Here is a 26850-nt window from a genome sequence, read left to right as displayed (position 1 = left end):
TCCCCCTGTCCAAAATAGCTCAGCACCAAGAGGGATCCCGTTAGAGGGATTTTACCCCACAGGGGAAAAGGAGAGCAGGAGAACCCTGGTAAGCCTCACTGCCTTTGCAGCCTTTGCTCCTGAGGATGCCCACAGTCCTCACCAATACTGAAACCATCTGATGGAGCTGCCCAGAATCCCCACTGCTGTGTTCCCTCCCCAGGGCTAGAGCTGTCACTGCACTGACATAATAAAGTCTATAATATGACAAGCCCACAGCCAACATCATACTCAATGGTGTAAAGTTAAGACTTTCCTCTAAGATGGAATAGGAAAAGGATGTCCACTGCCACCGCTTCTATTTAACGTAATAGTGGAAGTCCTAGTCACAACAATTAGGCAAGGAAAAGAAAGACCTCTAAGTTGGAAAGGAAGAGGTAATATTATCTCTGCAGTGGACATGATCTTACGTAAAGAAAACCTAAAGATTCCACTGAAAACTGTTAGAACTCAGTTAATAAATGAAGAAATGAATTCAGCTAAGTTGCAGGTCACACAATCAACATATAAAAACCCAGTTATGTGTTTCTATACACTAACAGTAAACTATCTGAAAGAGAAAAAAAAGAATCCCATGTGTGGTGGCATAAAAAACAATAAAATACTTAGGAATAAATTTCACTGAGCAAGTGAAATTGCTGTGCACTAAAAACTATAAGACATTGATGAAAGAAATTGCGGACAGAATAAATGGAAAGGATACCCCATGTACTTGTACTAGAAGAATTAATATTGTTAAAATGTCCACACAACTGAGAGCAATCTACAGATTCAGTGCTATCCCTATCAAAATTCCAATGGCATTTTTCACAGAAATAACAAAAACTATCCTAAAATTTTTATGAACCCCCTAAGGGTTCAAAGGACCCCTAAGCCAAAAAAATACTGAGAAAGAACAAGTTAAAGTATTACAGTTCCTGATTTCAAACTATATTACAAAACTATAATAATCAAAACAGTATGGTTCTGGCATAGAAACAGACACACAAACCAGGGGGTCAGAATTGAGAGCCCAGAAGACCCATGCAGCTACAGTCAACTAATCTTTGACAAGGGCAGCAAGGACACCCAATGGGGAAAGGAGAGTCTCTTTATTTTTATTTTTATTTATTTTATTTTATTTTATTTTATTTTATTTTATTTTATTTTATTTTATTTTTTTAAAGTTCCGTGATTCATTACTTGCATATAACATCCAGTGCATCATGCAATACATGCCTTCCTTACTACCCCATTCCCCCACCCGCCTCCCCTCTGAAGCCCTCAGTTTGTTTCCCAGAGTCCATAGTATCTCATGGTTCATTCCCCCTTCTGATTACCCTCCCCTTTCTTTATCCCTTTCTTCTCCTACCGATCTTCCTACTTCTTATGTTCCATAAATGAGTGAAACCATATGATAATTGTCTTTCTCTGCTTGACTTATTTCGCTTAGCATTATCTCCTCCAGTGCCGTCCATGTTGCAGCAAATGTTGAGAAATCGTTCTTTTTGATGGCTGAGTAATATTCCATTGTATATATGGACCACATCTTCTTTTTTTTTTTTTTTTTTTGCCTCTCCGAAATCTCAGCCTTTTTTTTTTTTTTAATGATTTTTTTATTATATTATGTTAGTCACCATACAGTACATCCCCGGTTTCCGATGTAAGGCTCGATGATTCATTAGTTGTGTATAACACCCAGTGCACCATGCAATACGTGCCCTCCTTACTACCCATCACCGGTCTATCCCATTCCCCCACCCCCCTCCCCTCTGAGGTCCTCAGTTTGTTTCTCATAGTCCATAGTCTCTCATGTTTCATTCCCCCTTCTGATTACCCCCCCTTTCTTTATCCCTTTCTTCCCCTACTGATCATCCTAGTTCTTATGTTCCATAGATGAGAGAAATCATATGATAGTTGTCTTTCTCTGCTTGACTTATTTCACTTAGCATTATCTCCTCCGGTGCCGTCCATGTTGTAGCAAGTGTTGAGAACTCGTTCTTTTTGATAGCTGAGTAATATTCCATTGTATATATGGACCACAACTTCTTAATCCAGTCATCTGTTGAAGGGCATCTTGGCTCCTTCCACAATTTAGCTATTGTGGACATTGCTGCTATGAACATTGGTGTGCATATGGCCCTTCTCTTCACTACGTCTGTATCTTTGGGGTAAATACCCAGTAGTGCAATTCCTGGATCATAGGGTAGCTCAATTTTTAACTTTTTAAGGGACCTCCACACTGTTTTCCAGAGTGGCTGTACCAACTTGCATTCCCGCCAACAATGTAGGAGGGATCCCCTTTCTCCACATCCTCTCCAACATTTGTTGTTTCTTGCCTTGTCAATTTTTGCCATTCTAACTGGCATAAGGTAGTATCTCACTGTGGTTTTGATTTGAATTTCCCTGATGGCTAATGATTTTGAACATTTTTTCATGTGTCTGTTAGCCATTTGTATGTCTTCATTGGAAAAGTGTCTGTTCATATCTTCTGCCCATTTTATGATTTGTTTATTTGTTTCTTGTGTATTGAGTTTGAGAAGTTCTTTGTAGATCTTGGATACCAGTCTTTTATCTGCAGTGTCATTTGCAAATATATGCTCCCAATCTGTGGGCTGCCTCTTAGTTTTTTTGACTGTTTCTTTGGCTGTGCAGAAGCTTTTTATCTTGATGCAGTCCCACAGATTCATTTTTTCTTTTGTTTCTCTTGCCTTTGGAGATGTGTCATGAAAAAAGTTGCTGTGGCTGATGTTGTAGGGGTTGCTGCCTATGTTCTCCTCTAGGATTTTGATGGATTCCTGTCTCACATTGAGGTCTTTCATCCATTTGGAGTTTATCTTTGTGTATGGTGTGAGAGAGTGGTCAAGTTCCATTCTTTTGCATGCAGCTGTCCAATTTTCCCAGTGCCATTTATTGAAGAGACTGTCTTTTTTCCACTGGATGTTTTTTCCTCTTTAATATGATGTTGGGAAAACTGGATATCCACGTGCGAAGGAATGAAATCGAAACCCTATCTTTCACCACTCACAAAAATTAACTTGAAATGAATTTAAGACTTACATGTCAGGCCTGAAAACCACAAAAATTATAGAAGAAAACAGGGTAAAAGCTCTTTGACATTGGTCTTGGTAATGATTTTTTGAATAGGACACCAAAAGCACAGGCAACAAATGCTAAAACAAACAAGTTGGACACATCAAACTAAAGAGCTTCTATACAGCCAAAGAAACCATTAGTGAGGGTGTCTGGGTGGCTCAGTCAGTTAAGTGTCTGCTTTCAGCTCAGGTCAGGATCCCAAGATCCTGGGATCAAGCCCTGGGTCGCGCTCCTGACTCAGTGGGGAGTCTGATTTTTCCTCCGACACTTTCCCCTTTTGTGCTCTCTCTCAGATAAACAAACAAACAAACAAAGAAAAGAAACCATAAATAAATTGAAAAAGCAACCTATGGGAGGGGAGAAAATATTTGTAAGCCATGTATCTGATAAGGGCTTAATATCCAAAATATAAAGAGCCCATACAAAATAGCAAAAAAAGTAAATGATCCAATTTAAAAATGAGCAAAGGACACGAATAGACATTATGTCCAAAGAAAATATAGAAGTTAATGTCTAGTAGGTATATGAAAAAATGCTCAACATCACTCATCATCAGGGAAATGCAAATCAAAACCACAATGAGATATCACCTCGTATTTATTAGGATGTCTTTTATCAAAAAGACAAGAGAGAAATGATGAAAATATGGAGAAAAGGGAACCTTTATACACTGTTGGTGGGAATGTAAATTTGTGTAGCCATGATGAGAACAGTATGGCAGTTCCTCAAAAAATTAAATATAGAGCTACCATATGATCCAGCAATCCCACTTCTGGTAATCTATCCAAAGAAAATGAAATCAGTATCTTGAAGAGATATCTGCACTCCCGTGTTCACTGCAGCATTATTCACAAGAGCAAAGATAGGAAAACAGCCTAAATGTCCTTCAATGGATGAATGGATTAAAAAAATGTGAGATACATTTGTATATACATATTTGCCTACATATATATGTGTATATATACATGTACATATATAATGTAATATTACAATGAATATATAATGGAGTATTCAGCCATAAAAAGAAGGACATCATGCAATTGGCAACAACATGGATGAAACTGGAAGACATTATGCTAAGTGAAATAAGCCAGACAGAAAAAGACAAAGACTGTATGGTATCACTTATATATATATAATAAAAGAGAAAGCCAATTCCATAGAAACAGATAATAAAATAGTAGTTGCCAGGTGCTGGGGGGAGGGGGAAATAGGGAGATGTAGGTCAAAAGGTATAAACTTCCAGTTATAACAAGAATTAGTTCTGAGAATGAAGTACAGCGTGGTGACTATAGTTAATAATACAGGACTGTATACTTGAAAGTTGCTAAGAGATTTTTAGCATTCTCACCAAACACACAAAAAGAGCTAACTCTATATGAGGTGATGTATGCCTTAATTATCTTGATCTTGGTAACTAGTCCACAATGTGTATGTACCTCACATTTTACACTTTAAATATGCATAATTATGCTTGAGAATTATTCCTCAATAAAGTTGGAAAAAAAGATGACCAGTTCTAAAAATTAAACGAAAGTAATGATATAAATTTTTCACCTAATAGTTAAGGTCTATTCGTGTTACCTCTGTGAAAATAAGAAATAGCATAATGCAATTTCTCTATTGGAATGATACAGACATGCCCAAGAAACACTCTTTTTCAAGAATCTAAGACCTATCTGTGGTGTATATTAAACACATAAAGAGGATCCCGTGGAGTGAAAGGAATGTGACGAGAACGTTGAAGGAGAGAAATTAAGAAAAGAATCTTGCAGATTGATATGTGCCAGATTGAATGTGCCTAGAATTGATGCTATGGTTAATTAAAAAATTTGTACCTGAGGTGAAAAAACCCTCAACAGTGATCTACTACAACATGAATGATTTGCAATTTGAGACCGTTTGTATGCTTGCATACGTTTGAATATGAGAGATTGCTCAAGTAGAAGGAAGGTCATTTGCATGTCATACCTTGAGACTTCCAAGAGTGTGCAATGCAATGTATTCAGGTTAAAATAATCTTTACTGTTTTCCCTAGGCAGTTAGTAAAGGGAGAGAGAGGAGAACGGCTGAAAAGAGAATATTTGTGTAGGATGGATGAAGAGGAAAAAAGAACATTCAGTGTCAAAGGAATTACCAACAATTGAAAAGTAACAATGTCAGCTTGAAGAAACAATTTTCTCCACTAGTGTCATGGCGAAATTTGATGTCACAACATGATCACTGAAAATATGAGAGGGCAAATGTCAAGAATTTTCCTGATGTTTTCCTCATGGCATTCTATTCTATTTTAGTCTCATGTATCAGCTATCCAAGATTTAATACCTAGTGGAATGTACTTGCTGGAAAGAAATAAAAAATTATATCTCACAACATTGCACATAGTGTAACAAAAATTTTCCTCATCACCTTAAATTCCTGTTCATAGCATTACAAAAGATAATGTACTGATTTTTTTTAAGATACTGCATTTTTCCCATTAGCATGGAAATAATTAAGAATTGAGTATGAGTGATGAGATGCTGGTGTATCAATGTGTTAAGACCTCTTAAAATTGGTATTTAGGATTTTTGGCCTCTTACGTTGTCTGCATATCAGAAATGCAACATGCTCATATCTGAATGTTTTGAAAATTATGGATTTAGAAGTTTATATATATGAGTTTGTATCTATGAGCAAATTTCTCTTTGAATTATCTCTTTTTTCCTTTCATTGCTTCATTGTTTCTCTTCTAAATTCTGTTTTATGGGAAATTTGTATTCTTTGGATTTATTGTTGATGAGACAATTTTAAGTGCCTGCTGTATCCTTCTTGAAGGAAGGAATGCAGGATTAAAGAAAAAACCCTCAGTCCTCATGAAGTCTGTATTCTAATAGATTAATGCTCATTGATTGAGAGTATAAATCGTTCCATATTGTGATGTAATAACACCAGGAAAATTATTTTTATAAGATGTTTTTGAAATTTGATATAAATTTGTCCTGATAATGTTTCTCCAAAACGTAGCACAGTTGAGTGTTATAAAGTGGTTTTCTATCACACAGAAGTAAGTGTAACTTGGGTCAGATCATAGCCCCAAACAAAACAAATGAATGTCTGATACAGTAGGTTTAATTAAGCCATAGAACACCATAGTCTTGGCACACTGTAAGTATCTTAAAAGGTTTGCTGAATTGGACAAGAGCATTAAGCCCTGGGCCTGACATTTTTGTTACCTGGGTATTTAGTAAATTAGGATGCATTTTATTCTTTTCTCATTATTTGTGATAATGTCCACAATCTAGAAAGTAAAAATTTCCTTCCAGCACAATCCTCTTTGTTCTTCCATATAATCCGCCTCTTGCTTCCCCATCCCCAAAGTCCTGACCCTCTGGGCAGCTTCTCTATTTCCTCCTTCTTTTAAAGAAACCACTCTGGTGTATCCTTGGCTTCCCTTGCTCCCTTTAGTTCTCTGAGGCTGGGGGCAGCCTGACTTTCTGGAGGAGCCTTTAAGATGGGAACGGCAGCTGTGGGTGGCAAACATCAGCTCCTGCTCTCTTTGCTCCACTGTGCAGAGGGAAGAATATTGAACAAGCTCTCATCTCAAGCTTACCAGGAAATATCTGAGGTTGGGAATCCAGGGCCAGTATCACAGTGATTGCCACAAGTGTTCCCCCAGGGAAGCCACTGTCACCAAACGAACAGTAAGGTTTGGTGATCAGGTGATAGATAATTCCAAGCAAGTTACACAAAAGCCACACCGTTTTGGGTTTTGAATTAATTCCTTCATTCCATAACCATTTATTTATTTATTTTTAATATTTTTTTATTATATTATGTTAGTCACCATATAGTAGTACATCCCTGGTTTTTGATGTAAAGTTCGATGATTCATTAGTTGCGTATAACACCCAGTGCACCATGCAATATGGGCCCTCCTTACTACCCATCCCCATAACCATTTATTGAACACTTACTTGGTGTAGTACTCTTTACCAGGCATTGAAGGGAATTTAATAAGGAGAGCTGCCATTTATTTTCCTGCTGTATACAAAGCACGCTGCATCTGTTTTTTCTCGTCCTTACTTCTGCAACACCAGGACAATATTATTATCTCCCACGTAGAAGCGAGAAAATTGAGGCCAGGGAGGACACTGAAGGTCAAACAGGTGAGGTGATAACCTGCCTATGCGCATGGAGGGTTCTATGGGGGCGCTCTTTCCCCAGGATGCCCCTGGGAAGCCCGGCCCCAGCTCAGTACTCAGGTTACACCAGGGCAGTAGGTCTACAGTTTTCAGAAGTCTTTCTAACGTCTTATGTCTCAGGACATCTTCAAAGAAGTAAAAAGAGATCATGGCTAATGGGTACGTGAAGCGGGAACAGTAAGACAGAAACAAATCTGACCTTAAGGAAGTAAGTCTGTTAGAGCTGTTTTCAAAAGAATCCCTCAAGGCCATCTTTAGCCGCAGTTTTTGGTGAAATTGAATCATAAATTTAAATAGAAAAAATATGTAATTTCTATTATTTATAGTGCTGGAAAAAATATCACAGATTTGTAAAATAGAAGAAAAGGGGTCAATGAATAGATTCCCTGCTAAGGAAAGCTAAAACCCAGAGGCAAAGTTGTAATTTAATTTTTTGGCATTCACTGATTTCTCTCCCAGGTCTTGAATGATTCCCTCTAGAAACATCAGCTATATGTTAAAACTAAAACCTCAATACTCATTAAATTACAGAAATGTTCTGAACTCTGTGTAATATTCTTTCATCTTTTCTGCCTCTAGGGGGAAGTGTGTTTTCAACAATTCTGTCCCCAGAAGGTATTTTCTTTGTGGGCTGCAGGCTTCACAGGGATATCCTTTACTGTGACCTCAGGGCTGGCTGCGCGAGGGAGAAGATGTTCTCTGTGAAAATCTGGAAGGGTTCTTTCCTGAGAGGTTGCCACTGGGGTTGTGAGGGAGAAGGTCATACAGACTATTAAAATTGGTGGAGAAAACTTCCTTATGATAGCATTTCTAACACGTTTCAGAGAATGGCATGTTGAGGTTCTCTGGATCATGCTGTCTTTCCTGGTGGTAGAAGAATTAACATATAGACACTGGACATTTCAAAGAGCCAGCAAACAAACAACTGAATATAGAAAACTAGCCACCTTATTTTAGTAACTTAAAGTTAAAAAATATAGTTTGTGAATATGGATGAAAACATTTCTAAATCCTATAAAAAAGTCGGCTAGCTTTTGTAATAATCCTCTGTAGAGCTCACACTGCCTTTCATTTGGTTAATTTTATTTTATTTTGTAGCATTTCCCTGTAACTTTCTTTTGTTTTCATTCAGCAACAGTTGCCAGAAACAATGTACTAAGTGAAAAGGTTAGGGTGGTTTTTTTTCCTCTCCATGTCACTGTTTTACAGAATTGAAAAGAACAATGTTTAAAAATTGACTCTAAGGGATGAGTTATTTCTATTTGTTTTCTTTTTTCCTTCTTTCTTGGCTTGATCCATCTTCATGTTTATAGTGCTGTAAAAATTCTATTATACTCTATTAATAATTATCTTAGTGTGCTGTATATCTTCAAAACTTAACTGCATATAAAATAAAAGTTTAATACAAAGAATGTTATTACTTAATGAAAATTAGCTTTGTTTCCAAAGCTAATTTTACATGGTATAATGGGTGGTACATGCTTATTTCTAATTCAATCTCATTTAAAAATACTCTCAGGGACGAAGATGAATTTAAGTACCTCATTTTTATTCTTTGGCCTTAATTCACCATTTAGTGAGTGAGGGGTGTCAGGGTGGTGACTTCTAAGATCTTTTCCAGTTCTAAGATTGGACAACTTCATGGTAGTCCAGAAATTTACACAGACTTTCAGCTGCTTGGAAAAAAATCTAATTTGATGGAAAGTAAACAAACTCATAACATTAAAATTCATATACTTCTATTACTTCCTATAATATGCATATTTTCAATTAAAATTTTTCTTTAAAAATCCTAATTTCTATCAAATAAATAAGTCGTGGGGAGGTAAGGTATAGCATGTTGACTATAGTTAAGACTGCATTGCATATTTGAAAGTTGCAAAGAGATCTTAGATGTTCTCATCACAAGGAGAAAATTTTTGCAACTATGCATGGTGATGAAAGGTACAACTAGACTTATTGTGGTGACCATTTCCCAATATATACAAATGTGGAATCATTATGTAGTACACCTGAGACTAAATAATGTTACATATCAATTATACCTCAATTTAAAAAATCCTAATTTCTGCTCACTGAAAAAATTTAAGTGGTGCTTTGCACACCAGCAAGGGCAGTAAGCTGGCTTCTCTGGTTCTGCTGTCTAGTTTGGGGGCTCTTCCTTTCCACAGCTTGGTCTGTCAGTGCCCTTGAGTGACAAGCTGGAAGTTGAGAGCTCTGATCCAAAGGCCACCTAGAGGCTATGATACCCAAATGTAAAGGCACTCCCCCGGGCGGGCCCTTGGTGCGACTGGGGCAGAGGCATTCTCGCCTGGTGCCACTGAAACCCCAGACTCTCCTAATAAGCCCACACCACACAGTGTGCAGAGTCATATCGCCGTTGGCCGGTGTTCCCCAGACACAGGGCACAGAAAACAGTAATAGGAAACCTTGGTTCCTTTACGTCTCCTGGCAACCAGTTTCAAAATCCATTAAGACCCTTGGAATTCGTGATTTAGTCCTGTTCTCCCTTCCTTCCTTCCTTCCTTCCTTCCTTCCTTCCTTCCTTCCTTCCTTCCTTCCTTCCTTCCTTCCTTCCTTCCTTTCTTCTTCCCTCGCTCCGTCCCTGCCTCATTCTTCCCAGGAGTTCAGGGAGGGTTTAATTGCTGTGAAGTGCTAAATCTCAATTTCCAGTGTGTGCGAATTACCCTCTTTGTGGAGTTAAAATTTTATACAGATGCCTCTTTTGCTACTGATTAGCAGCTCTAATTAAATAAATGGGAGTTCTTGTAGGAGTAGAAGGGTCCTACTTGAAGATTCAGGGATCCTAGTGCATAATCTGAAATCTAAATGACCCAGAGGGTGACCTGTTGTCCATAATTACATTTCCGGTGCCAGAAAGTGTTAAGGAGCTGCTGTCAACTGGCATCCAGCGTTGTTGCTTGAAGTTGCCACGTCTCCTGTAATCCCAATTTGCCTTTTCACCGTTACAAATGAGAGCGATTGCTCTTTGGGACCTCCGTGTTGAAAGGAAAAGCAAGGAAGAGAAAAGAAATGAGAAAAGAAAAATAACCAACGCGAACTAACCAAACGCAGCCCCTGGGACTGTGGCATCGGCGATAACAGTCGGCTGCAAGTTTCTGCCGAAAGAGGGCGTTGGTCGAAGACTAATAGAAATTCGTGGACACAGGCAGTCTAATGAAAGACCATTTAAAAACATTTTCAATTTATTTTAATTTGCGGCACTTAAGTATCAGAATTCCCCAGTCCAATGTAGCGCGTTCGCACTGCAAATGACCTCGGTGTGTTGTCACGTTCAGGGGGTCAAATTCCATGTGGACCTGCCCTGTAGCGCGGAGGACTCCCGCGAGGCCCCTCTGGCCACGGACTTCACGGCCGTTTCCATCCTTGTCTCCACTGCTGTTGGCGCCTGTGACCAGTGGCAAGACTAGGTCTCCGACACAGGACATTTCTCGGCAGTGCAGAACCGCGAGCACAGTGTCTCTCGCGACCCCGAGGAGAAGCGGTTGGAACGGAGGGTGCTCCTGCACCCAGGAGGCTCTCGGGTGACGATTTAGGGAGGTCTCTTTAGTTACCTGGTTCGGCAACAAAACCTTCAGGACGCCTCGGAGATGCTTTTCAAATTATTGGCCACTTCCAGAAGCCGAACTCTTCGCTCGCCTTTGGGAGCAACAAGTTTCGCTTTTCCGCTTGCAGCTCGCCGGCTGATGGTCTTTACGTGGGGTCATTGGAATCCTGGAAACGCAGCGACTCCAGCGCGAACCGCTCGGCCCAGAGAGGACGCGGGCGCGTGGCAGGGGAGAGCAGGGGAGGGTGGGGTGCAAGTATCTCCTGGGCTAGCTGGGAATTCTAGGTCCGCGACCGAGCCGTCTGCACCGAGACCTTGGTCCCTGTTCCCTGACCTTGCGCCAGAGGACCGGGAAGGTCGGGTGCCCGCCCTGAGTTGGCGCGTCAGGAGGGAATTTGGCTGGAGTGAGAAAGAGGTGAGAGTGAGCGGGATTTACGGATTTTTGCAAGGAAACTACAAATTTCTAGGACCACCCTCTTCCTCTAATCCTGTTGTTTTTTGCACAGTGTGTGTGCTTGCGCTCGTTTCTTTACTTTCAAACACATTTCCCTGTTAAAGCCCGGAGCTGGAGAAAGTGCTGCCGCGTGCGGGGCCAGGGTAAGGCGGGGGACCCCCGAAGCAGTGCGGTGTAGTGGGGACTCCCGCCGGTGCGGACGTGGGCGACTGCGGTTTTAAGGACAAGGCAGGGGGCTGGCTGGGAGTTGTTGGGGTTAGGGACCAGGGAGGAGTGGGAAGGTAGGGGTGTGGGGAGGAGCCCTGATGTAAGAATGTTAATGAGAGGCTCCCCCAGCCCAGCCCAGCCCCCACCACTCCCCACCCCCACCCACCCCACCCGCTGGAAATACAAGCCCAGTCTCGGAGCGCCTTGTGTGGTAACACGCTCCGCCGCTGCCACGCTATTTAAACGCGGGCTATGGATCCAGGAACCGGCGCGAATCAATGAGATCAAACGCGGGGGAGATGCACCGTCAATTACAAGCACTTGGACAAGTCTAACTTTTTTTTCTTTTACAAATACGCTTTCAAAAGCAATCTCAGCAACGCCCAAATAAGAAGCCACCTCTAAGCAAAATAGTATATATAAAGGGAGGGCGAATATATATATATATTTATAAGTATATATATATATATATAAATATATTACAGGCGTACAGGTTTACACGCGGTGAACTTTTTCTTCCTTTTCTCTCTCTCTCTCTCTCTCTCTCTCTTTTAAACGAGTGACACTGCAAAGAAGAATTCTTCCTCTCTGTCTTTTGGCGAAGGGGGTATTCTATTTTCTTAGAGCGCCCAAGGGGGCGCAGGGACCTCGGAGAGAACATTGGGGAAGAAAGAGGAAGGGTGGGTGGGGGGCAGAGGGCGAGTCGGCAGCGAGGGCAGGCTCTTTCCTGCGGCACGATGCCGTCCACGCTGGTGCTCACTTTCTCTGCGTGCGTCTTGCTTGTCTGGGTGTTGCTGGTCGGCAGCACCAGTGGTGGTGGCGGCGGGGGCCCCAGCCTCGGCGGAGGGCGCCGGGAGAGAGAGGCGCTGCAGCCGCAGAAGATCGAGGTGCTGGTGCTGTTGCCCCAAGACGACTCGTACCTGTTCTCCCTGGCCCGGGTGCGGCCGGCCATCGAATACGCGCTGCGCAGCGTGGAGGGCAACGGGACTGAGCGGCGGCTTCTGCCACCCGGCACTCGCTTCCAGGTGACCTACGAAGACTCGGACTGCGGCAACCGCGCACTTTTCAGCCTGGTGGACCGCGTGGCGGCGGCACGCGGCGCCAAGCCCGATCTCATCCTGGGGCCGGTGTGCGAGTACGCAGCAGCGCCCGTGGCCCGGCTTGCGTCGCACTGGGACCTGCCCATGCTGTCGGCAGGGGCACTGGCCGCTGGCTTCCAGCACAAGGACACGGAGTACTCGCACCTCACGCGCGTGGCACCCGCATACGCTAAGATGGGTGAGATGATGCTTGCTCTGTTCCGCCACCACCACTGGAGCCGCGCTGCACTGGTCTACAGCGATGACAAGCTGGAGCGGAACTGCTACTTCACCCTCGAAGGGGTCCACGAAGTCTTCCAGGAGGAGGGCTTGCACACGTCCGCCTACAATTTCGATGAGACCAAAGACTTGGACCTGGACGACATAGTGCGCTACATCCAGGCCAGTGAGCGAGGTGAGCAGCAGTGCGCCCCGGGCGTCCCGCCCTAACCCAGCCGCTCTCGGCGGCTCTCCCTACACACCCGTCCGCTCCTCTGCGGACCCCACTACCCCTGCTGCACCGAGGACCCGGGGAGGACGCGCACGCGGGGATTCGCCCGGGTGCGCACTGTTCGGTTGCGACAACCTTTGACCATCGCCCTTCGCAGTCGCGGGGTGAATGCAGAGGTCCGAGGGAGGTGGTGGAGCCTGGGGGAGGGGCGTCTGGGCCAGCAGCTCCTGAGTGCCCAGGTCCGACAGGTGCTTTCAAATCGCTTGGGTTTTTCTTCCTCCCTCTCCCTTTGTCAGCGCTAGGCTGGTGATTGGGGGCGCAATCTCCGTGCCCTGCCGAAAGCGTCCCGAGGCCGAGAGAACTTGTTACCCAGTCCCTTACCAGCGTGCGCCCCCTCCTAGTGCGGAAGCATATGCATTTGCTCCACAACTGGCTAGCGCCTACTTGGCTAGCTTGGTTCTGCCGATTTCCCTGGCTGCTCCTTCCACTTCCCAGCTTTCCTTTAAAGGGTCATTGTTTCGCCCTTCTCATTCCTTCCGTAGCCCTTATAAAGGAGCTTCTGTGGTTTCCACCAAAAATGTTTCGCTGTGTCTGGACTCAGGCGACACTCACTTCCCGTCCCCCCCAACCCCGCGCGTTCGGCACCGAGGTCTCTAAAGCGCCCCGAGCGAGGCTTTGCGAGAGCGCGCGCTGGGGAAGCGGGCGCTTACAGCCTTTGCACGTGAGCCCCAAGTTTTCTCCCCGGATCTGTGGGAATTTGAATAACTACCAAACCAGACAAAACTCAAGCCTGAGGATGGCGGCTACGGCTACAGGGAACAGGGAGCGGGAGGAGAAGCAAGTGTTCGCGAATACCTAATCACAGAAGACCTCAGTGCGGCCCATTTTACTGCAGTGTAGGCTGCGTGAAGGTGGCCTGAGTTCCCAGCATAGTGCGATGCCCTCTTTTCTGGTGTCAGGTTTGGGGTGCACAGTGCTCTGAGAACCCACGTCGGCTCCCCCCCTTGGCGCTCAAGCTCCTGGATTGTCAGTGGTGCAGTCCCGGCAAAGCTCCCCACGACCCCACGCAGGGAGGCCCGAGGGGAAAAGGGCTGAGCCAGACACAGGGCTAGTCCACGACTTGGCACGGCCAGGGGCCTCGGCTCTGTGGCCGTGGGACACAGCGCAACCTGAAGTTAGAAGCCTCAGGAACAGGTGAGAGTGGGCAGAAGCTCCCTGGAGGATGGCACCGTGGCGGCCCCCTTGCCCAGTCTGGCCACTCGGACCAGGAATGAACGCACTCTTTAGAGAAAAGAGGCGGGAGGTGTTGACAGTGGGGATGCATGGCCAAATTTTGAGCGTTCGAACTCCAGGCTGTCTGCGCGGAATCCCTGCCAGACAAGCAGGCGAGGCGCCGGTTTTGCTGATTATGAAAAAGGGCACTTGTGTCCAACCGCTGCGGACTCGCCACGCCCCGCGGAGAAGCCTGTATCTGCTTCTTTCCCCTCACCCAGTCCCCAGGTTACTGCAGAGCCACGTAGACCTCAGGTTGACCTGTGTCCTCGGGACCTGATTCTTCAGCTCTCGGCTTTCGAGGGGCTGGCATTTCCAGGGCCTGGTTTTCAGGGCAGGAAGGGCTGGGGATCGGGGTGTGTTATCCTGCGGGCGCGAGCCGCGGTCTGCCAACTGCGTCTACGCTGCCACAGTCCTGAAGGTCTAAATGCTGGCGGTGACCCATGCACACGTGGCCTGGGATCCATGGCCTAGGGGAGTAGCAGGCCCCGAGGAGGGCAGATCGTGGCCACAGGTCCCCTCAGGTTCACAGTGGTGTGGCTGAGGCAAGGGGTAGGGAGGCGCCAGTGCCCTCTAGGCCTGGGGGCTTCAGAGCTCTTGGACTAACAGTCTGGTGCCCGGCAACCTCATAGCTGTTCCCAGGTCTTTTTGCTTCTCCTCCTCCTTCTCCTCCTCCTCCTCCTCCTCCTCCTCCTCTCTCTCTCTCTCTCTCTCTCTCTCTGTTGAGTTTGGTGGTGAAAGTCTGCTGGGCTGAACCTGTGTTTTACAGGTGATGAGGCTACCATTCTTACTCTAAAGTTTATTTCCAACAGTGACTTGGCAGAAGGATAAATATTAATAAATATAAAGCAAAACAGTTTCTCTCCTAAGTCTTCTCCCCCACCCCTGTTTCCTACCCTCCGGTGAGAAAGTTGCTTGATCCCAAAGCTCTCTCTGGGGATCTTGTACTAATCACCCTCACTTTGCCATAAGTGGTTGAAGTGTTAAGTGGGGCTTCAGTTCAGGGTTCCGTGGAGTTGGACTTCCGGAGCACCTGCCCTGGAAAAGAGGTTGGGCTGCTCCTAACCCTCATACCTCAGGCTCCTTAGCTAAAGTGGCGGCAGATGGGACAGCCCATCCTGGGGATGCTGGGACGGTTGAGTGAGCTAACAAGTCGAATGTACTGAAACAGCGCCAGGCACAAACCGAATGCTCAGTAAACGGGAGGTTTGATTATGGTTATTCTTGTTATATATATATCATGATAATCACCCTTACCGAGGTGAGGCCATGCCTTGGGGAAGGAACCCTGGCAGGAGGGACAGACGCTCTGGCTTCGGAGTCTCCACTCCGCTGCTGTGTGGCCAGGCAAGGTTTTCACCTTCTCCGAGGTAGAATTTCCTCCTCCTGAAGCAGTGAGGTCAGAGGAGAATCAGGCCTCTTCACGCTGATATGGAGTTTGGATTTGTACTCACTCAAGTATTAAAAACATAACTGACCACATTTTTGTCCTTTAAAACTCCATATGAAACATCATAGAACCAGAGAATGTCTGTCCCCTCTCCCCTACCGTCTTTTGGAAATGATATTTTAAAGACTTTTCTGAACTTAATTTCATCTTTTTTATTTTTAAGATTTTTATTTATTTGACACAGAGAGAGCATAAGCAGGGGGAGCAGCAGGAAGAGGGAGAGGAAGAAGCAGGCTCCCCACTGAGCAGGGAGCCCGGTGTGGGGCTTGATCCCAGGACCCTGGGATCATGACCTGAGCCAAAAGGCAGCTGCTTAACGGGCTGAGCCACCCAGGCGCCCCAATTTCATCTTTAAAATCATATTACAAATGTTTGAATTTCTTTATGTGTAAAAACTGATAATGCCACCATCTCAAATAATAATATGACTAAAATTTCACTTGGTTATGTGCTGTGCTGTAAAATGAAGAACTGAGGGGACATTGGTCATTCCTTTTAGGGATTTACCATTGATGTCAATAATTAAAAAAAAATTTTCCCCATCTTTTGTCTTTAGCCAGCATAGAGGATCACTGAAATACACACACCTGAGTCTATATCAGTAAAAAAAAAAAAAAAAGATCTTTACTTAAACCTTATCCACTTCTACAGTCCACGACTGCCCTCAGTATTCTATAGTCATCAATACATTTATTTTGAAAAAAGGCAAGTTTAGGGGCGCCTGGGTGGCTCAGTCGTTAAGAATCTGCCTTTGGCCCCGGAGTCCTGGGATGGAGCCCTGCATTGGGCTTCCTGCTCCACTGGGAGCCTGCTTCTTCCTCTCCCACTCCCCCTGCTTGTGTTCCCTCTCTTGCTGGCTGTCTCTCTGTCTCTCTCTCTGTCAAATAAATAAATAAAATCTTAAAAAAAAAATAAAATAAAAAGGCAAGTTTAAAAATAACAATTTTTTTAAAGCAATAGAAGCTAGCAGTTGTTTTGTCTATGGATCTTAGGAGACACAGAACTGGAAGTTGTGTACACACACATTTTTGTATGAAGAACTGTAGTTTTATCCTTTTAGTTATTAATATGTCATTGATGTGGGCCTGCTAACAACTATAGAGACAACAGTATTTAATCAGTACAAGAGTCACTAATTTTTAGAATTAGGCTGGGGTAAATGACCAAGTGGTTGATCAGCAGACTTTTTAAGCAAATAACACATGATAAGTGTAGAATAACACACAGCAGGGGAAAAAAGAAGCATTGTAAGCTGCAGTATAGAAACTCTGAAAGTCTTTGGAGTGGATGGACCTTTGTGAACAACAAAAATAAAAGTGCAATCTCTATTTTGCAAATGAAACCCATTGTTGTGTAGTGTAGAAATGGCCAGAAAGAAGTCTTTTTTTTAAAAAAAGATATTAATCTTTTGGGAGTTAGTTATACAGTTACATAGATTAAAAAGTCAGAAGATTACATGAGCCTTATTAGGAACAAGAGTTTACTGCCTCCTACTTCCCATGTCTCACTTGCCAGAGGAAAGTTTATTGCCTTCTAAACGCTATTTGTAGTTGGACCGTATCGGCTATTACAATGACATTTCCTGCTTTGCTCTAGTTTTCCTTGGGTTAAAAAAAAGTCTGTTTTACTTGTTTGCTTAGTTTCCTATGGACTTACAACTAAACTATCCATCGACTCTATTGCAAGCCCCTCAGATGCTCCAGTTTGGTTATTTTCTAAGGCAGGTTGCACAGTTGTCACTCTGGACCCTTTCTTTAACAACCCCCTGCAGCTCCCATTGCCTCTCTCTCCTCTCTCTCTCTCTCTCTCTGTCTGACTAGAGCCCTAGGTCTTCCTCTTTCTTGGTTTATGTTCTTGTTTTGGTGGAGCACTTCCTCCAGGAGCTTTCTCAGAAAGGACAGATGAGAGCTGTAGCTTGCTACCTTTCATGACCGAAAATGTCTTCATTCTGCCCTTATACATTATTATGGAATTCTAGGTTGGAAATCATTTTCCCTCAAGACTTGAAGGCTTGTCTTATAAATTCCAATGTTACTACTGGGAAGCTTGAATCAACTTGGATTCTTGACCTATTGTTTGTTATCTGTTATTTTTTTTCCTGAAAATTTTTAGGATTTTCTCTTTGCTCTCAGTGTTTTAACATTTTATTATGATATACTTTCACGCCAGTATCTTGCCTTAGGCACGTCAGGGGATTGGAGGGTACACCTCTTCAGTACAGAGACTCATGTCTTTTAGTTCTGAAAAAAATTTTTTTAAATTTTTTGAAGATTTTATTTATTTATTTGACAGAGAGAGGGACAGCCAGCGAGAGAGGGAACACAAGCAGGGGGAGTGGAGAGGAAGAAGCAGGCTCCCAGTGGAGGAGCCTGATGCGGGGCTTGATCCCAGAACTCTGGGATCATGCCCTGAGCCGAAGGCAGACGCTTAATGACTGAGCCACCCGGGCGCCCCCTGAAAAAATTTCTTAAATTATTTCCTTTATCCCCTTTATTTTCTCTGTCTTTCTAGAATTTGTATTATTTGGATGTTAGACTTCCTGGATTGAAACTCTACTTTTCTTACCTCTTTTTCCTATTTACTATCTGTCTTTTAAAAAGAAATTCCTCTGATTTAGATATTTCTTTGACTGCTCCCCAAATTTCTATTAAGTTTTGTTTTCTAATTTCTGCTATATCATATTTTCAATCTGTGGCACATGGCATATATTGCTTTGCTTCCATAAAGTAACATCTCTTTTCTTTTTTAAGCTTCAAATTAAATGGAAAATGGATGCAAGAGTCAGATGGAGAATGTGAAAATATTTTTTTAAAAAGATTTTATTTATTTATTTGAGAGAGAGCGAGAGCAAGCACGAGCAGGGGGGAGGAGCAGAGTGAGAGGGAGAAGCAGACTCCCTGCTGAGTAGGGAGCCCAATGTGGGGTTTAATCCCAGGACCTCAAGATCATGGCCTGAGCCTAAGCAGAAGGCAGACACTCAACTGACTGAGCCACCCAGGTGCCCAGAAAATATGTTTTTATTATTGATAAAACCTATTGGGAAAGATGGATTTAGATTTGTTGCCAAAAGGGTCTACTTACTGTTTACGTCTCCCTTAATATGTGCCCTCTGCAAGCAGACATGCACCCAAAAGAGGAAGAAGGAAAGGATCCAGCATGCCTTTTTTTGGGTCCAGTGCGCCATTTTTGTTTTCAGACTCACCTCAACAATAAAACAATTTACTCCTTTTCCTTTGGTGGGGGGAGAGGGATGAATGAAGGTACATTGAGGGATGAGGAGTCTCACTCTCTTAGAGGTTACTCCAGATGGAAATGTGAGATTAGGGAAAAGATATCCCCCCTAAGTCAGGTATGCCACCTGGACTGTTTCTGGTTCTCTGAATTGGCTTCTGTAGCCACCCCTTAGCACTTCTGTCTGCCATTTCTAGAGTGATTGCAAAGTCTCTTCCAGAAGACACTGGGAGTCAGACAGTGGAGGATGCCATGGGACATCACAGGTCTTTGGCAAAGAGAGAAATAGAGCAGAATGATGAACAGTCCATCTAGAAACTTAGAATTACACCAGCATCCCTCCTTTTACAAGTTTAACAATTTGACCAAAAAATGAGTATTTATATATTTAACTATACTAAATACAGCACAAATTGTCTTCATTGACCTTCCTTTAAGCAGCCTGCAGGGTTAGCTGCAGCTCTCTTTTGCTCCATACACTTTATTGACTGTTGGTGTATACTTTTCCTGATTATGGCCACACGCTTCTCACACTTGTCCATTGACTCTCCAAGAGTTGTCGCCAAATCCGTTTATACCAGTTGTACTTATTATAATAAGTGTGTAATTTAATTAGTTATTATATAAACTGATGAAACATGAGTAGGAGGAGAAAGCTATTTTAGTGAAAACTATTTTAAACCTTCTGACAGATTGTATAAAGGCAAGTTGCTAAAAATAGCTGCTGTTGAATTAGGCATGAATGAAACAGCCATAAGAGATTAGGGAACACCCTCCAAATCTAGAAGGATTCTGCGTTCTCTCTGCTTTGCCAGTGTCTGAAAGTGCTTGCTCCAGCTTTAACCCGATGAGAATGTGCACTATGGGCTTCTTTATGCAAGAAGAACAATATCCTACCCGTGAACTTGGACATTAGTTCTCACAAAAGAGGGTTTAACTGCATGGCCAGCACAAAATGGATGAGATCTAAGACAATCAAGCCTGCTCAGAGACACACGCTGCGGCTCCGCGCCACTCGTGCTCAGTCCAGCAGGCACTGACATTTAAAGAAAGGGTGTGTGTGTCAGAGGGTTTGGTCTCGTGGGCATGGGAATGGGGAGAAGGAGATGGGCCAGAGCTGTAAAAATAGACAAAGAAGTGACAGGGGGCAGCATTGGGTGGAGCCCAACCAGGGCTTAGCGAAGCTTATGCTCCGGCCTGAGGACGCAGCCTGTTAGGGCCTGCGCTCTGTATAGCACTCCCACGGGTGCTTAGGCTTACCAAGGCCTGACGCCTTCGGATGCCTGAATCCTCCAGCTGACCTCCTGGTTCGGATTCCGTCCTCACTAACAGCCTCCTGCTTACAATTTGGCTTCTCATTTGGCATGCCCAGGGAGGTGTTGACGCAAATGTGTTTGTGATTGTGGTCCTCATTGAAATGAAGTAATCTGCATTTGAGAGTATCTAAAAACGTCGGAGTTAGATGATGGGGATTCTGCCTCCAAGCAATGCCTCTGCTCTTTATGTGCCGACAGCATCAGGTTCTATATCTGGGGGTCTGGGGTCAGACTCCAGACTATGATCAGTCGATGACATAGTTGAGGATCACAAAATGATGGGGGCTGCTGGCGGACAGTAGCTAGAGGTCCGGGGTCCTTCTGTAGATGGCCACTCTTGGAATCTGTACTCTTCAAACTTGTCCAGCCTCAGCCTTTTCCTTACTGGCCGCTTTGTGGGACACCGTGGCTCTTTTTTATGATTTCAGGGACTAGAATTGAATCAGAGCTAAAATAAGGGTCTAGGTCATAATGAACGATGAAGAGTTTTTTTCAAAGCTCCCTTGCTGAGGGATCTTGGAATTTGACTACTTATCCCAAATATATAACAATATTTTTAGGCACAAATAACGCCTACTCCCACAGTTATAGTCCTTTCGAAATTTCGTATTGTTAAAACTTGTTCTCCAGAGCGTGAGCCAGCACAGCGAGCCCTTCTGTAGTAAGAAATGTCAGAGTCATGATCTAACACTCGGAATTAACATGTGTAATAAACGAAATATCAGCAGGCGCCTCACCTTTCGTGCAGGTTGCCGAGGCAGCTTTGGCACAGCCTGGAGTTTGTCTGACGTCTTTCAGCACCCATGCTTTTACAAAGAACAGACACATCGCGGAGGGCTGGCATGTGTGGTGATAACATGGGGGACAGCCCCCCAGGCCTCTCTGGGTCCCCTTTCCTGTGTATGCAGCGAAACACAGTGGTCTGTATCATGGGGACCAGGGGCCATCGACAGTGGTCGAATTAACTGGACAACGGCCAGGCACCCGCTTCAAGCCAGCCGGGTGTAGTTCTTACGTGGCAGACTACAAGGTTCTGGAGCTGCTTAAAGCTTCTCAAATCTGACAGTGTGGGTATAAACGGAGAGAACATGAGGAGGGACCTGGAGTCTTGTTAACTATTTCCTATATACGTTGAGACAGCTCGAGAGAAATGTTTCAACATTCAGACAGCAGAAAGCTTACACCACTCACCGCATCCTCTGATTTGCCTAATGACCGTTCTCCCTAAAGCCATTCAGTTTGCTTTTTTCTGGAAAATGTATTTACCATGCTGTGTAGTACAAAAAGCTGTTGATACTCTTCACTGGCTTATATTGGGCAAATCTGATGATATCTTTAAAGTATTTTTTAAAAAAGTGATTTTGAAATAATTTTATACTTTTGGAAAAGGTGTAAGAAAGTGTAAGAACCTCTGTACAGCCTTCACCCTGGCTGTTACCAGTTGTATCATTTTGCCCCATATGCTTTCACTCCAAATCTCTCCCCTCCTCCTTTCCTTCCTACCACCTTCAAACACACACACGCACACACGCACACACATATAATTATCTTTTTATGAACCATTTGAGAAGTAAGTAGGGCCATCATGCTCCCTTACCCCTAAATACTTAAGTGTGTTTCCTAAGAACAAACACATTTACTTACAAAACCCCAGTGTAAGCATGAAAAGCAAAAGCTCTAACACAGATGCAATATTGCGATCTAATTCACAGACTTACCCAAGTTTTTCCAGTTGTCTCAGTAATGCCCTTTATAGCAAAACTTTTTTTTTTTACTATTTTTTTAAGATGCAGGATCACACTTTTAGTTTTCTGTTCCTTGAAGTCTTTTTAGGTTAGAACATTTCCACAGTTGGGTTTTTGGCTGCTCTCCTGCTTGGAGTCATGTTGCGCATTTTGACCTTTTTGGTGCCGGGTGTAGGTTCACGCGTGTGCTCCTGTGGTTGGTGGTGGTGGCTCCCATCACCTGGTTATGCTGGAGTCCGCTCGCTTTCTCCACTGTCAAGTTACTCTTCTCTCCCTTTGTAATTAGTAAGTCACGAATGGGGAGATGATTTAGGGCTATATTAGTCCCCAGTTCCTTGTCAGACGTCCCCCTCTCCTGGTTTCCGCGTCCTCGCTGTCCTGTGGGAAAGGGCGTTTCACACGTGTTCTTTGTTCCTCCCTCCCCAGTGGTGATCATGTGTGCGAGCAGCGACACCATCCGGGGCATCATGCTGGCGGCGCACAAGCATGGGATGACCAGTGGAGACTACGCCTTCTTCAACATCGAGCTCTTCAACAGTTCTTCCTACGGTAACTGTGCTTCCAGTTCCCCTCTCTCCAAGGTGTCAAAAGAGGTCCCGAGAAAGTCAATAATTTGAATGACCTCAATAGACTTGGTTCCATGGAAAGGAACTTAGAAATGTGTGATACTGAACACTCCCAGGACTTCTAAGTTCTCAAGCTTTTCTTCTCTGAGAACTCAGAGCAAGAAGACACCTCTTACTTGGGGTGCCCATGGACTGTCTGGGAGGGAGCATAGCTCCCTCCAGTGCTCCAGATGGTCATAAATCCAGGCCCTAAAGACCCCTCTCAAGCGTGTTTCCAACTGTGAGTTGCCACTATGATGGTTGGAATATTTTAATGAGATGTGGGCATGATTTTTAATGGAATATACTAGAATATATCGATGTAATAGAACATGTTAAAGTGTGTCACACATTGCAAGTGTATTATTTCATAAAACTTTTATTTTGGTAATATAATCGTATGTGTGTATATATCTAAGCAGGTCACACATAGGTGTGTAATGGGCTGCAGTATGAAAATAAAATAACCATTACTATAAATTGAGGTAAAAGCATTTTGAAAGCTACTGCTCCCAGCCCCTCTTCCTTCCAGATTATTGCCTGCAGTTCAGCCTCCCCTATATAGAATTTTGAGATCCACCAACACATATGATTGAAAGCATATCGTTCCTTAAAACGGATCTGGGGGGGTTCCCAGTGTTCCTGTGATGGAGGGTGTTTAAGAAGGCCATGAAGATCACAGGTTCAAAACGTTTCCGCCATATGTGATGAGGACTCTCTCTGAAGGAGACAGCGTAGGACAATGGAAAATTTTCTCAAATACAGCACACTGGCTGCTCAAAACTGAGCAGTTATAGGGAATCATAAGTATACTTGTCACAAATGGCTTGTTTATGCTGAACTCTACTTCCCCGTTCTTGCTGCTGAGAGACAGTTTGACAGGATCTAAAACTTTAAGCGTACACCTTACTTTGCTGCTCTGATACCTGGCTTACTCAATGAACTCAAACAAGAGAGGATTGTGCGTAAACAGGTAATAAAACACAACTCTCACAGGGCTAAAGAAAAGTTGATGAAACAAGAGTAGCTCCTGCTTCCTGTAGTGGATAAGATTGGCGATTTGAGGCTTGCAGGATAAACACCCATTTTTCCTCTTTGCTGCCACGGTTGTCTTTCCCCTTCTCTTTGCGTGAGCTAAGTGGTGGTTTCACTTTTTGACCCCAGATCAAAACGTAATTATATTATTGGATATAGTATTGAGTTCACTGAGATAGTGGTAGAAACGAGTCAAAATGAAAAACATTTATTCTGAGTTTTGCAAGTTGGTGATGAAAAACAGTGTTTATTCGGAGAAAATGCATGTGAATGCATATTATAAATGGGCCAGTGCAGTGCAAATATTAGGTACTGGAATTCCTTGCATTCACAGATAAAGCTTATATTACTTTTCTTTGCTAATTACAATACATGAGTATTATAGAAAATTTGAGAAACAAAATCACAGGGAAGAAAATAAGTTACTATAATTCTGCCACCCAGCTAAAAGTATATTAATAATATTTAGAAATATGTACATCTTGCTTATTTTATAAAAAAATATTTACAAAAATATTTTTCCATAAAGTGGTTATACTATTTCAAATGTGGCTACATAGTGTTTTATAATGCTGACATGCCATCTGTACCTCAGCAGTCTGTCGTTTGCAATATTTATGTTGTTGTCAGCTTTTTACTATTAAGAACAATGCTATATTGAGTAGCCTTTATGCGCACACGCACACACCCATGTTTATACATACATACTACCTGTGAGATAAATTTCTTGAAGTAGAATTTCTGGGTCCAAAGTTTAAAGTTCTGATAGATCTTGCCAGGTTGCCTCTAAAGAGGTTTACCACTTTATGGTTTTGCAACAAGCTATGAGATTGTTTTCCTGCATCCTTACATCATCTAACTTTTAAATTATTTTATTTGACTTTTTTTTTATATCCATATGCAGTGTTTTGCCATTTCTTCATTTATATTCTGTACCATTCTTGTTGAGTTCATTCTTAGATATTATGTTTTCTGATTGTTATTATGCTCATGTTCTTTTCCCATTACATTTTATAACTTTAGTTGTTATATAGAAAAGCTATGAGATTCTGTTTATTTTGCAAGAATTCCACATATAAAACCCTCTGTTCCAATAGTTTATTATATCATTTTCATATAGCAAAAAGAGTTTTTCCCCATTTTGACAGCTGGACATCTTATTTTTCTTTTTTTATTGCATTGGCAAGAACCTCCAGAATTATATTATATAACAGTGGTGATACTTTAATTTCTGACTTCTTGAATTGAAGTAGATTTTAAAGTCTCCTTTTATTTCTAGCTTATTAAATGTGGTTTTAAAAATTGGAAATGAGTGGGGAATGTTATCAAGTACATTTGACCTATTTTTTAAATAAATTTCCTAAGATTGAGCCATTGTAGTATTCTTGGAATTAAGTATACTTTGTCATGATGACTTTTTTAGGTGTATTGCTGATTGTAACTTTGTAGTATCTTATTTAGGATTTTTGAGTCTATATTCGTGAGTGAGATTGGACAGGAGTTTTCTTGCCTTGAGGTGGTATCGCCAGATTTTAATACCAAGTTTACATTAGCTTTATAACATTAATTGGGACACTCTCCATTGTTTTTGTGCTCCAGAACAGTTTATATACCATAAGAATATTCCTTGAAAGAGGGAAACAATTCAACTCTGTATCTGGACCTAACTTCTTTTTAGAGGTAATTTTTGAAAAACTTAAAAAAATTTCATTTTGAAGTAATTTTAGACTTACAGAAAACTTGCAAAAATAATATAGAAAGTTCATGTATACCTTTTATCCAGATTCCTATAATGTTAACAATTTGAATAACCATAGCAACCAGATAATGTTAACAATTTGAATAACCATAGCAAAATTATCAAAATAAGAGTATTAACATTGGTACAATACTACTAACTAAACTACAAGCCTTATTTGAAATTTACTACATTTCCTCCTAATGATCTTTTTCTGTTCCAGGATCCAATCCATTTAGTTGTTGAATCTTCTTAATCTTTGCCAATCTGTGTCACGTCCTCAATCTTTCTTAGTCATTCATGACCTGACAGTTTTGATGAATCTGTTATTTTGTAGAATGTCTCCCAGTTGGGTTTATCTATTGTTTTCATACGGTAAGATTGAGTTTATACTTACTTGGCAAGAATACCACAAAAGTGATACCGTGTCCTTCTCCTTGCATGATATCACTGTGTAAGAAGTCATAGCCATATGACTTAGTATTGGTGATTTGGGGACAACTTTTTAAAATGTATTTTTTCCATGAGTTCAGTTTTTCTGCTTCTTGAAAATTAGATTGCATAGAGTTATATAATGTGCTCTATACAGCTGGCAAAGTATCCTTGGTGTTTCTGATTAGGCTTCCTTTCTTTTTTACCTTTTACAGCATGGCTGCTCAGGCTCTGGGCTCTGGTATCAGTCTGCCTGAAAGGCTGTGCTCTTGGCAAATTGAGGCAACCCTGTCCTCCCTCGCGGGTCTTAGTTTCTTTTAGTGATAATAATAATACTTACCTCATGGCATCAAGCTGAGTAATAAATGAGGTAACATATGTGAGATACATAGCAAACTTCTTGGAACATAATGAGTGTTTAATAAATTAGCTATATTATTAGTCTTAGTTTACTTTGATGATTATATATAGTTCTTAAAAATGGTAAGTTTATACATTTTTCTTGGTGTAGCTTTTTAAAAAAAGATTTTATTTATTTATTTGAGAGAGAGAAAGAGAGCATGAGAGGGGAGGAGGGGCAGAAGGAGAGGGAGAAACAGACTACCTGCTGAGCAGGGAGCCTGACATGGGGCTTGATCCCTGGACCTGGAGATCTTGACCTGAACCAAAGGCAGATGCTTAACCGACTGAGCCACCCAAGCAGCCCTCTTGGTGTAGTTTTATAGATAAGTTTAGGCCATACATTCTCTTAACAAAGTAACCAGCTTGTATCTAATACGGCCTAAGAATGGGTGTAGGTGCATTAGGAATTACACCTGCATGCAAATAACCAAGACTCCCACCTATGGTGATTTAAACAAAGGTAGAGCTTTATCCTCTCCCCTGTAAGAAGTCCAGGGGTGGGCAGTCCAGAGTAGAGATGGTGGTTCCATAATGTCATCAGGTGTCCAGCTTCTTCTGCTTCTCGGC

The 26850-nt window shown here is 42.7% G+C and overlaps 1 protein-coding gene and 1 pseudogene across 2 annotated transcripts in view; one reads left to right on the top strand and one right to left on the bottom strand.

Moving 5' to 3' along the window:
• Nucleotides 1–10491: 10491 nt before the first annotated feature.
• On the bottom strand, nucleotides 10492–11411 carry LOC148108873 (uncharacterized; annotated as a pseudogene).
• Nucleotides 11412–11418: 7 nt separating this feature from the next.
• The window catches only part of NPR3 (natriuretic peptide receptor 3), a 70503-nt gene continuing 55071 nt past the window's right edge, over nucleotides 11419–26850 (top strand). For both annotated transcript variants that reach the window (XM_045787199.2, XM_045787198.2), the window contains exons 1-2: nucleotides 11419–13021; nucleotides 22498–22620. In XM_045787199.2, coding sequence (XP_045643155.1) covers nucleotides 12265–13021; nucleotides 22498–22620 — 880 coding nt within the window. In that variant the 5' untranslated portion in view covers nucleotides 11419–12264. The remainder of the gene's footprint in view (nucleotides 13022–22497; nucleotides 22621–26850) is intronic.

The sequence above is a fragment of the Ursus americanus genome, chromosome 15 (genome assembly GCF_024610735.1).
Source record: "Ursus americanus isolate L20-20 chromosome 15, mUrsAme1.1.p, whole genome shotgun sequence".
In the NCBI taxonomy this organism is placed as follows: Eukaryota; Metazoa; Chordata; class Mammalia; order Carnivora; family Ursidae; genus Ursus; species Ursus americanus.
Note: the sequence above shows the minus strand (reverse complement) of the source record. Positions and strands in the feature narration are given on the sequence as shown.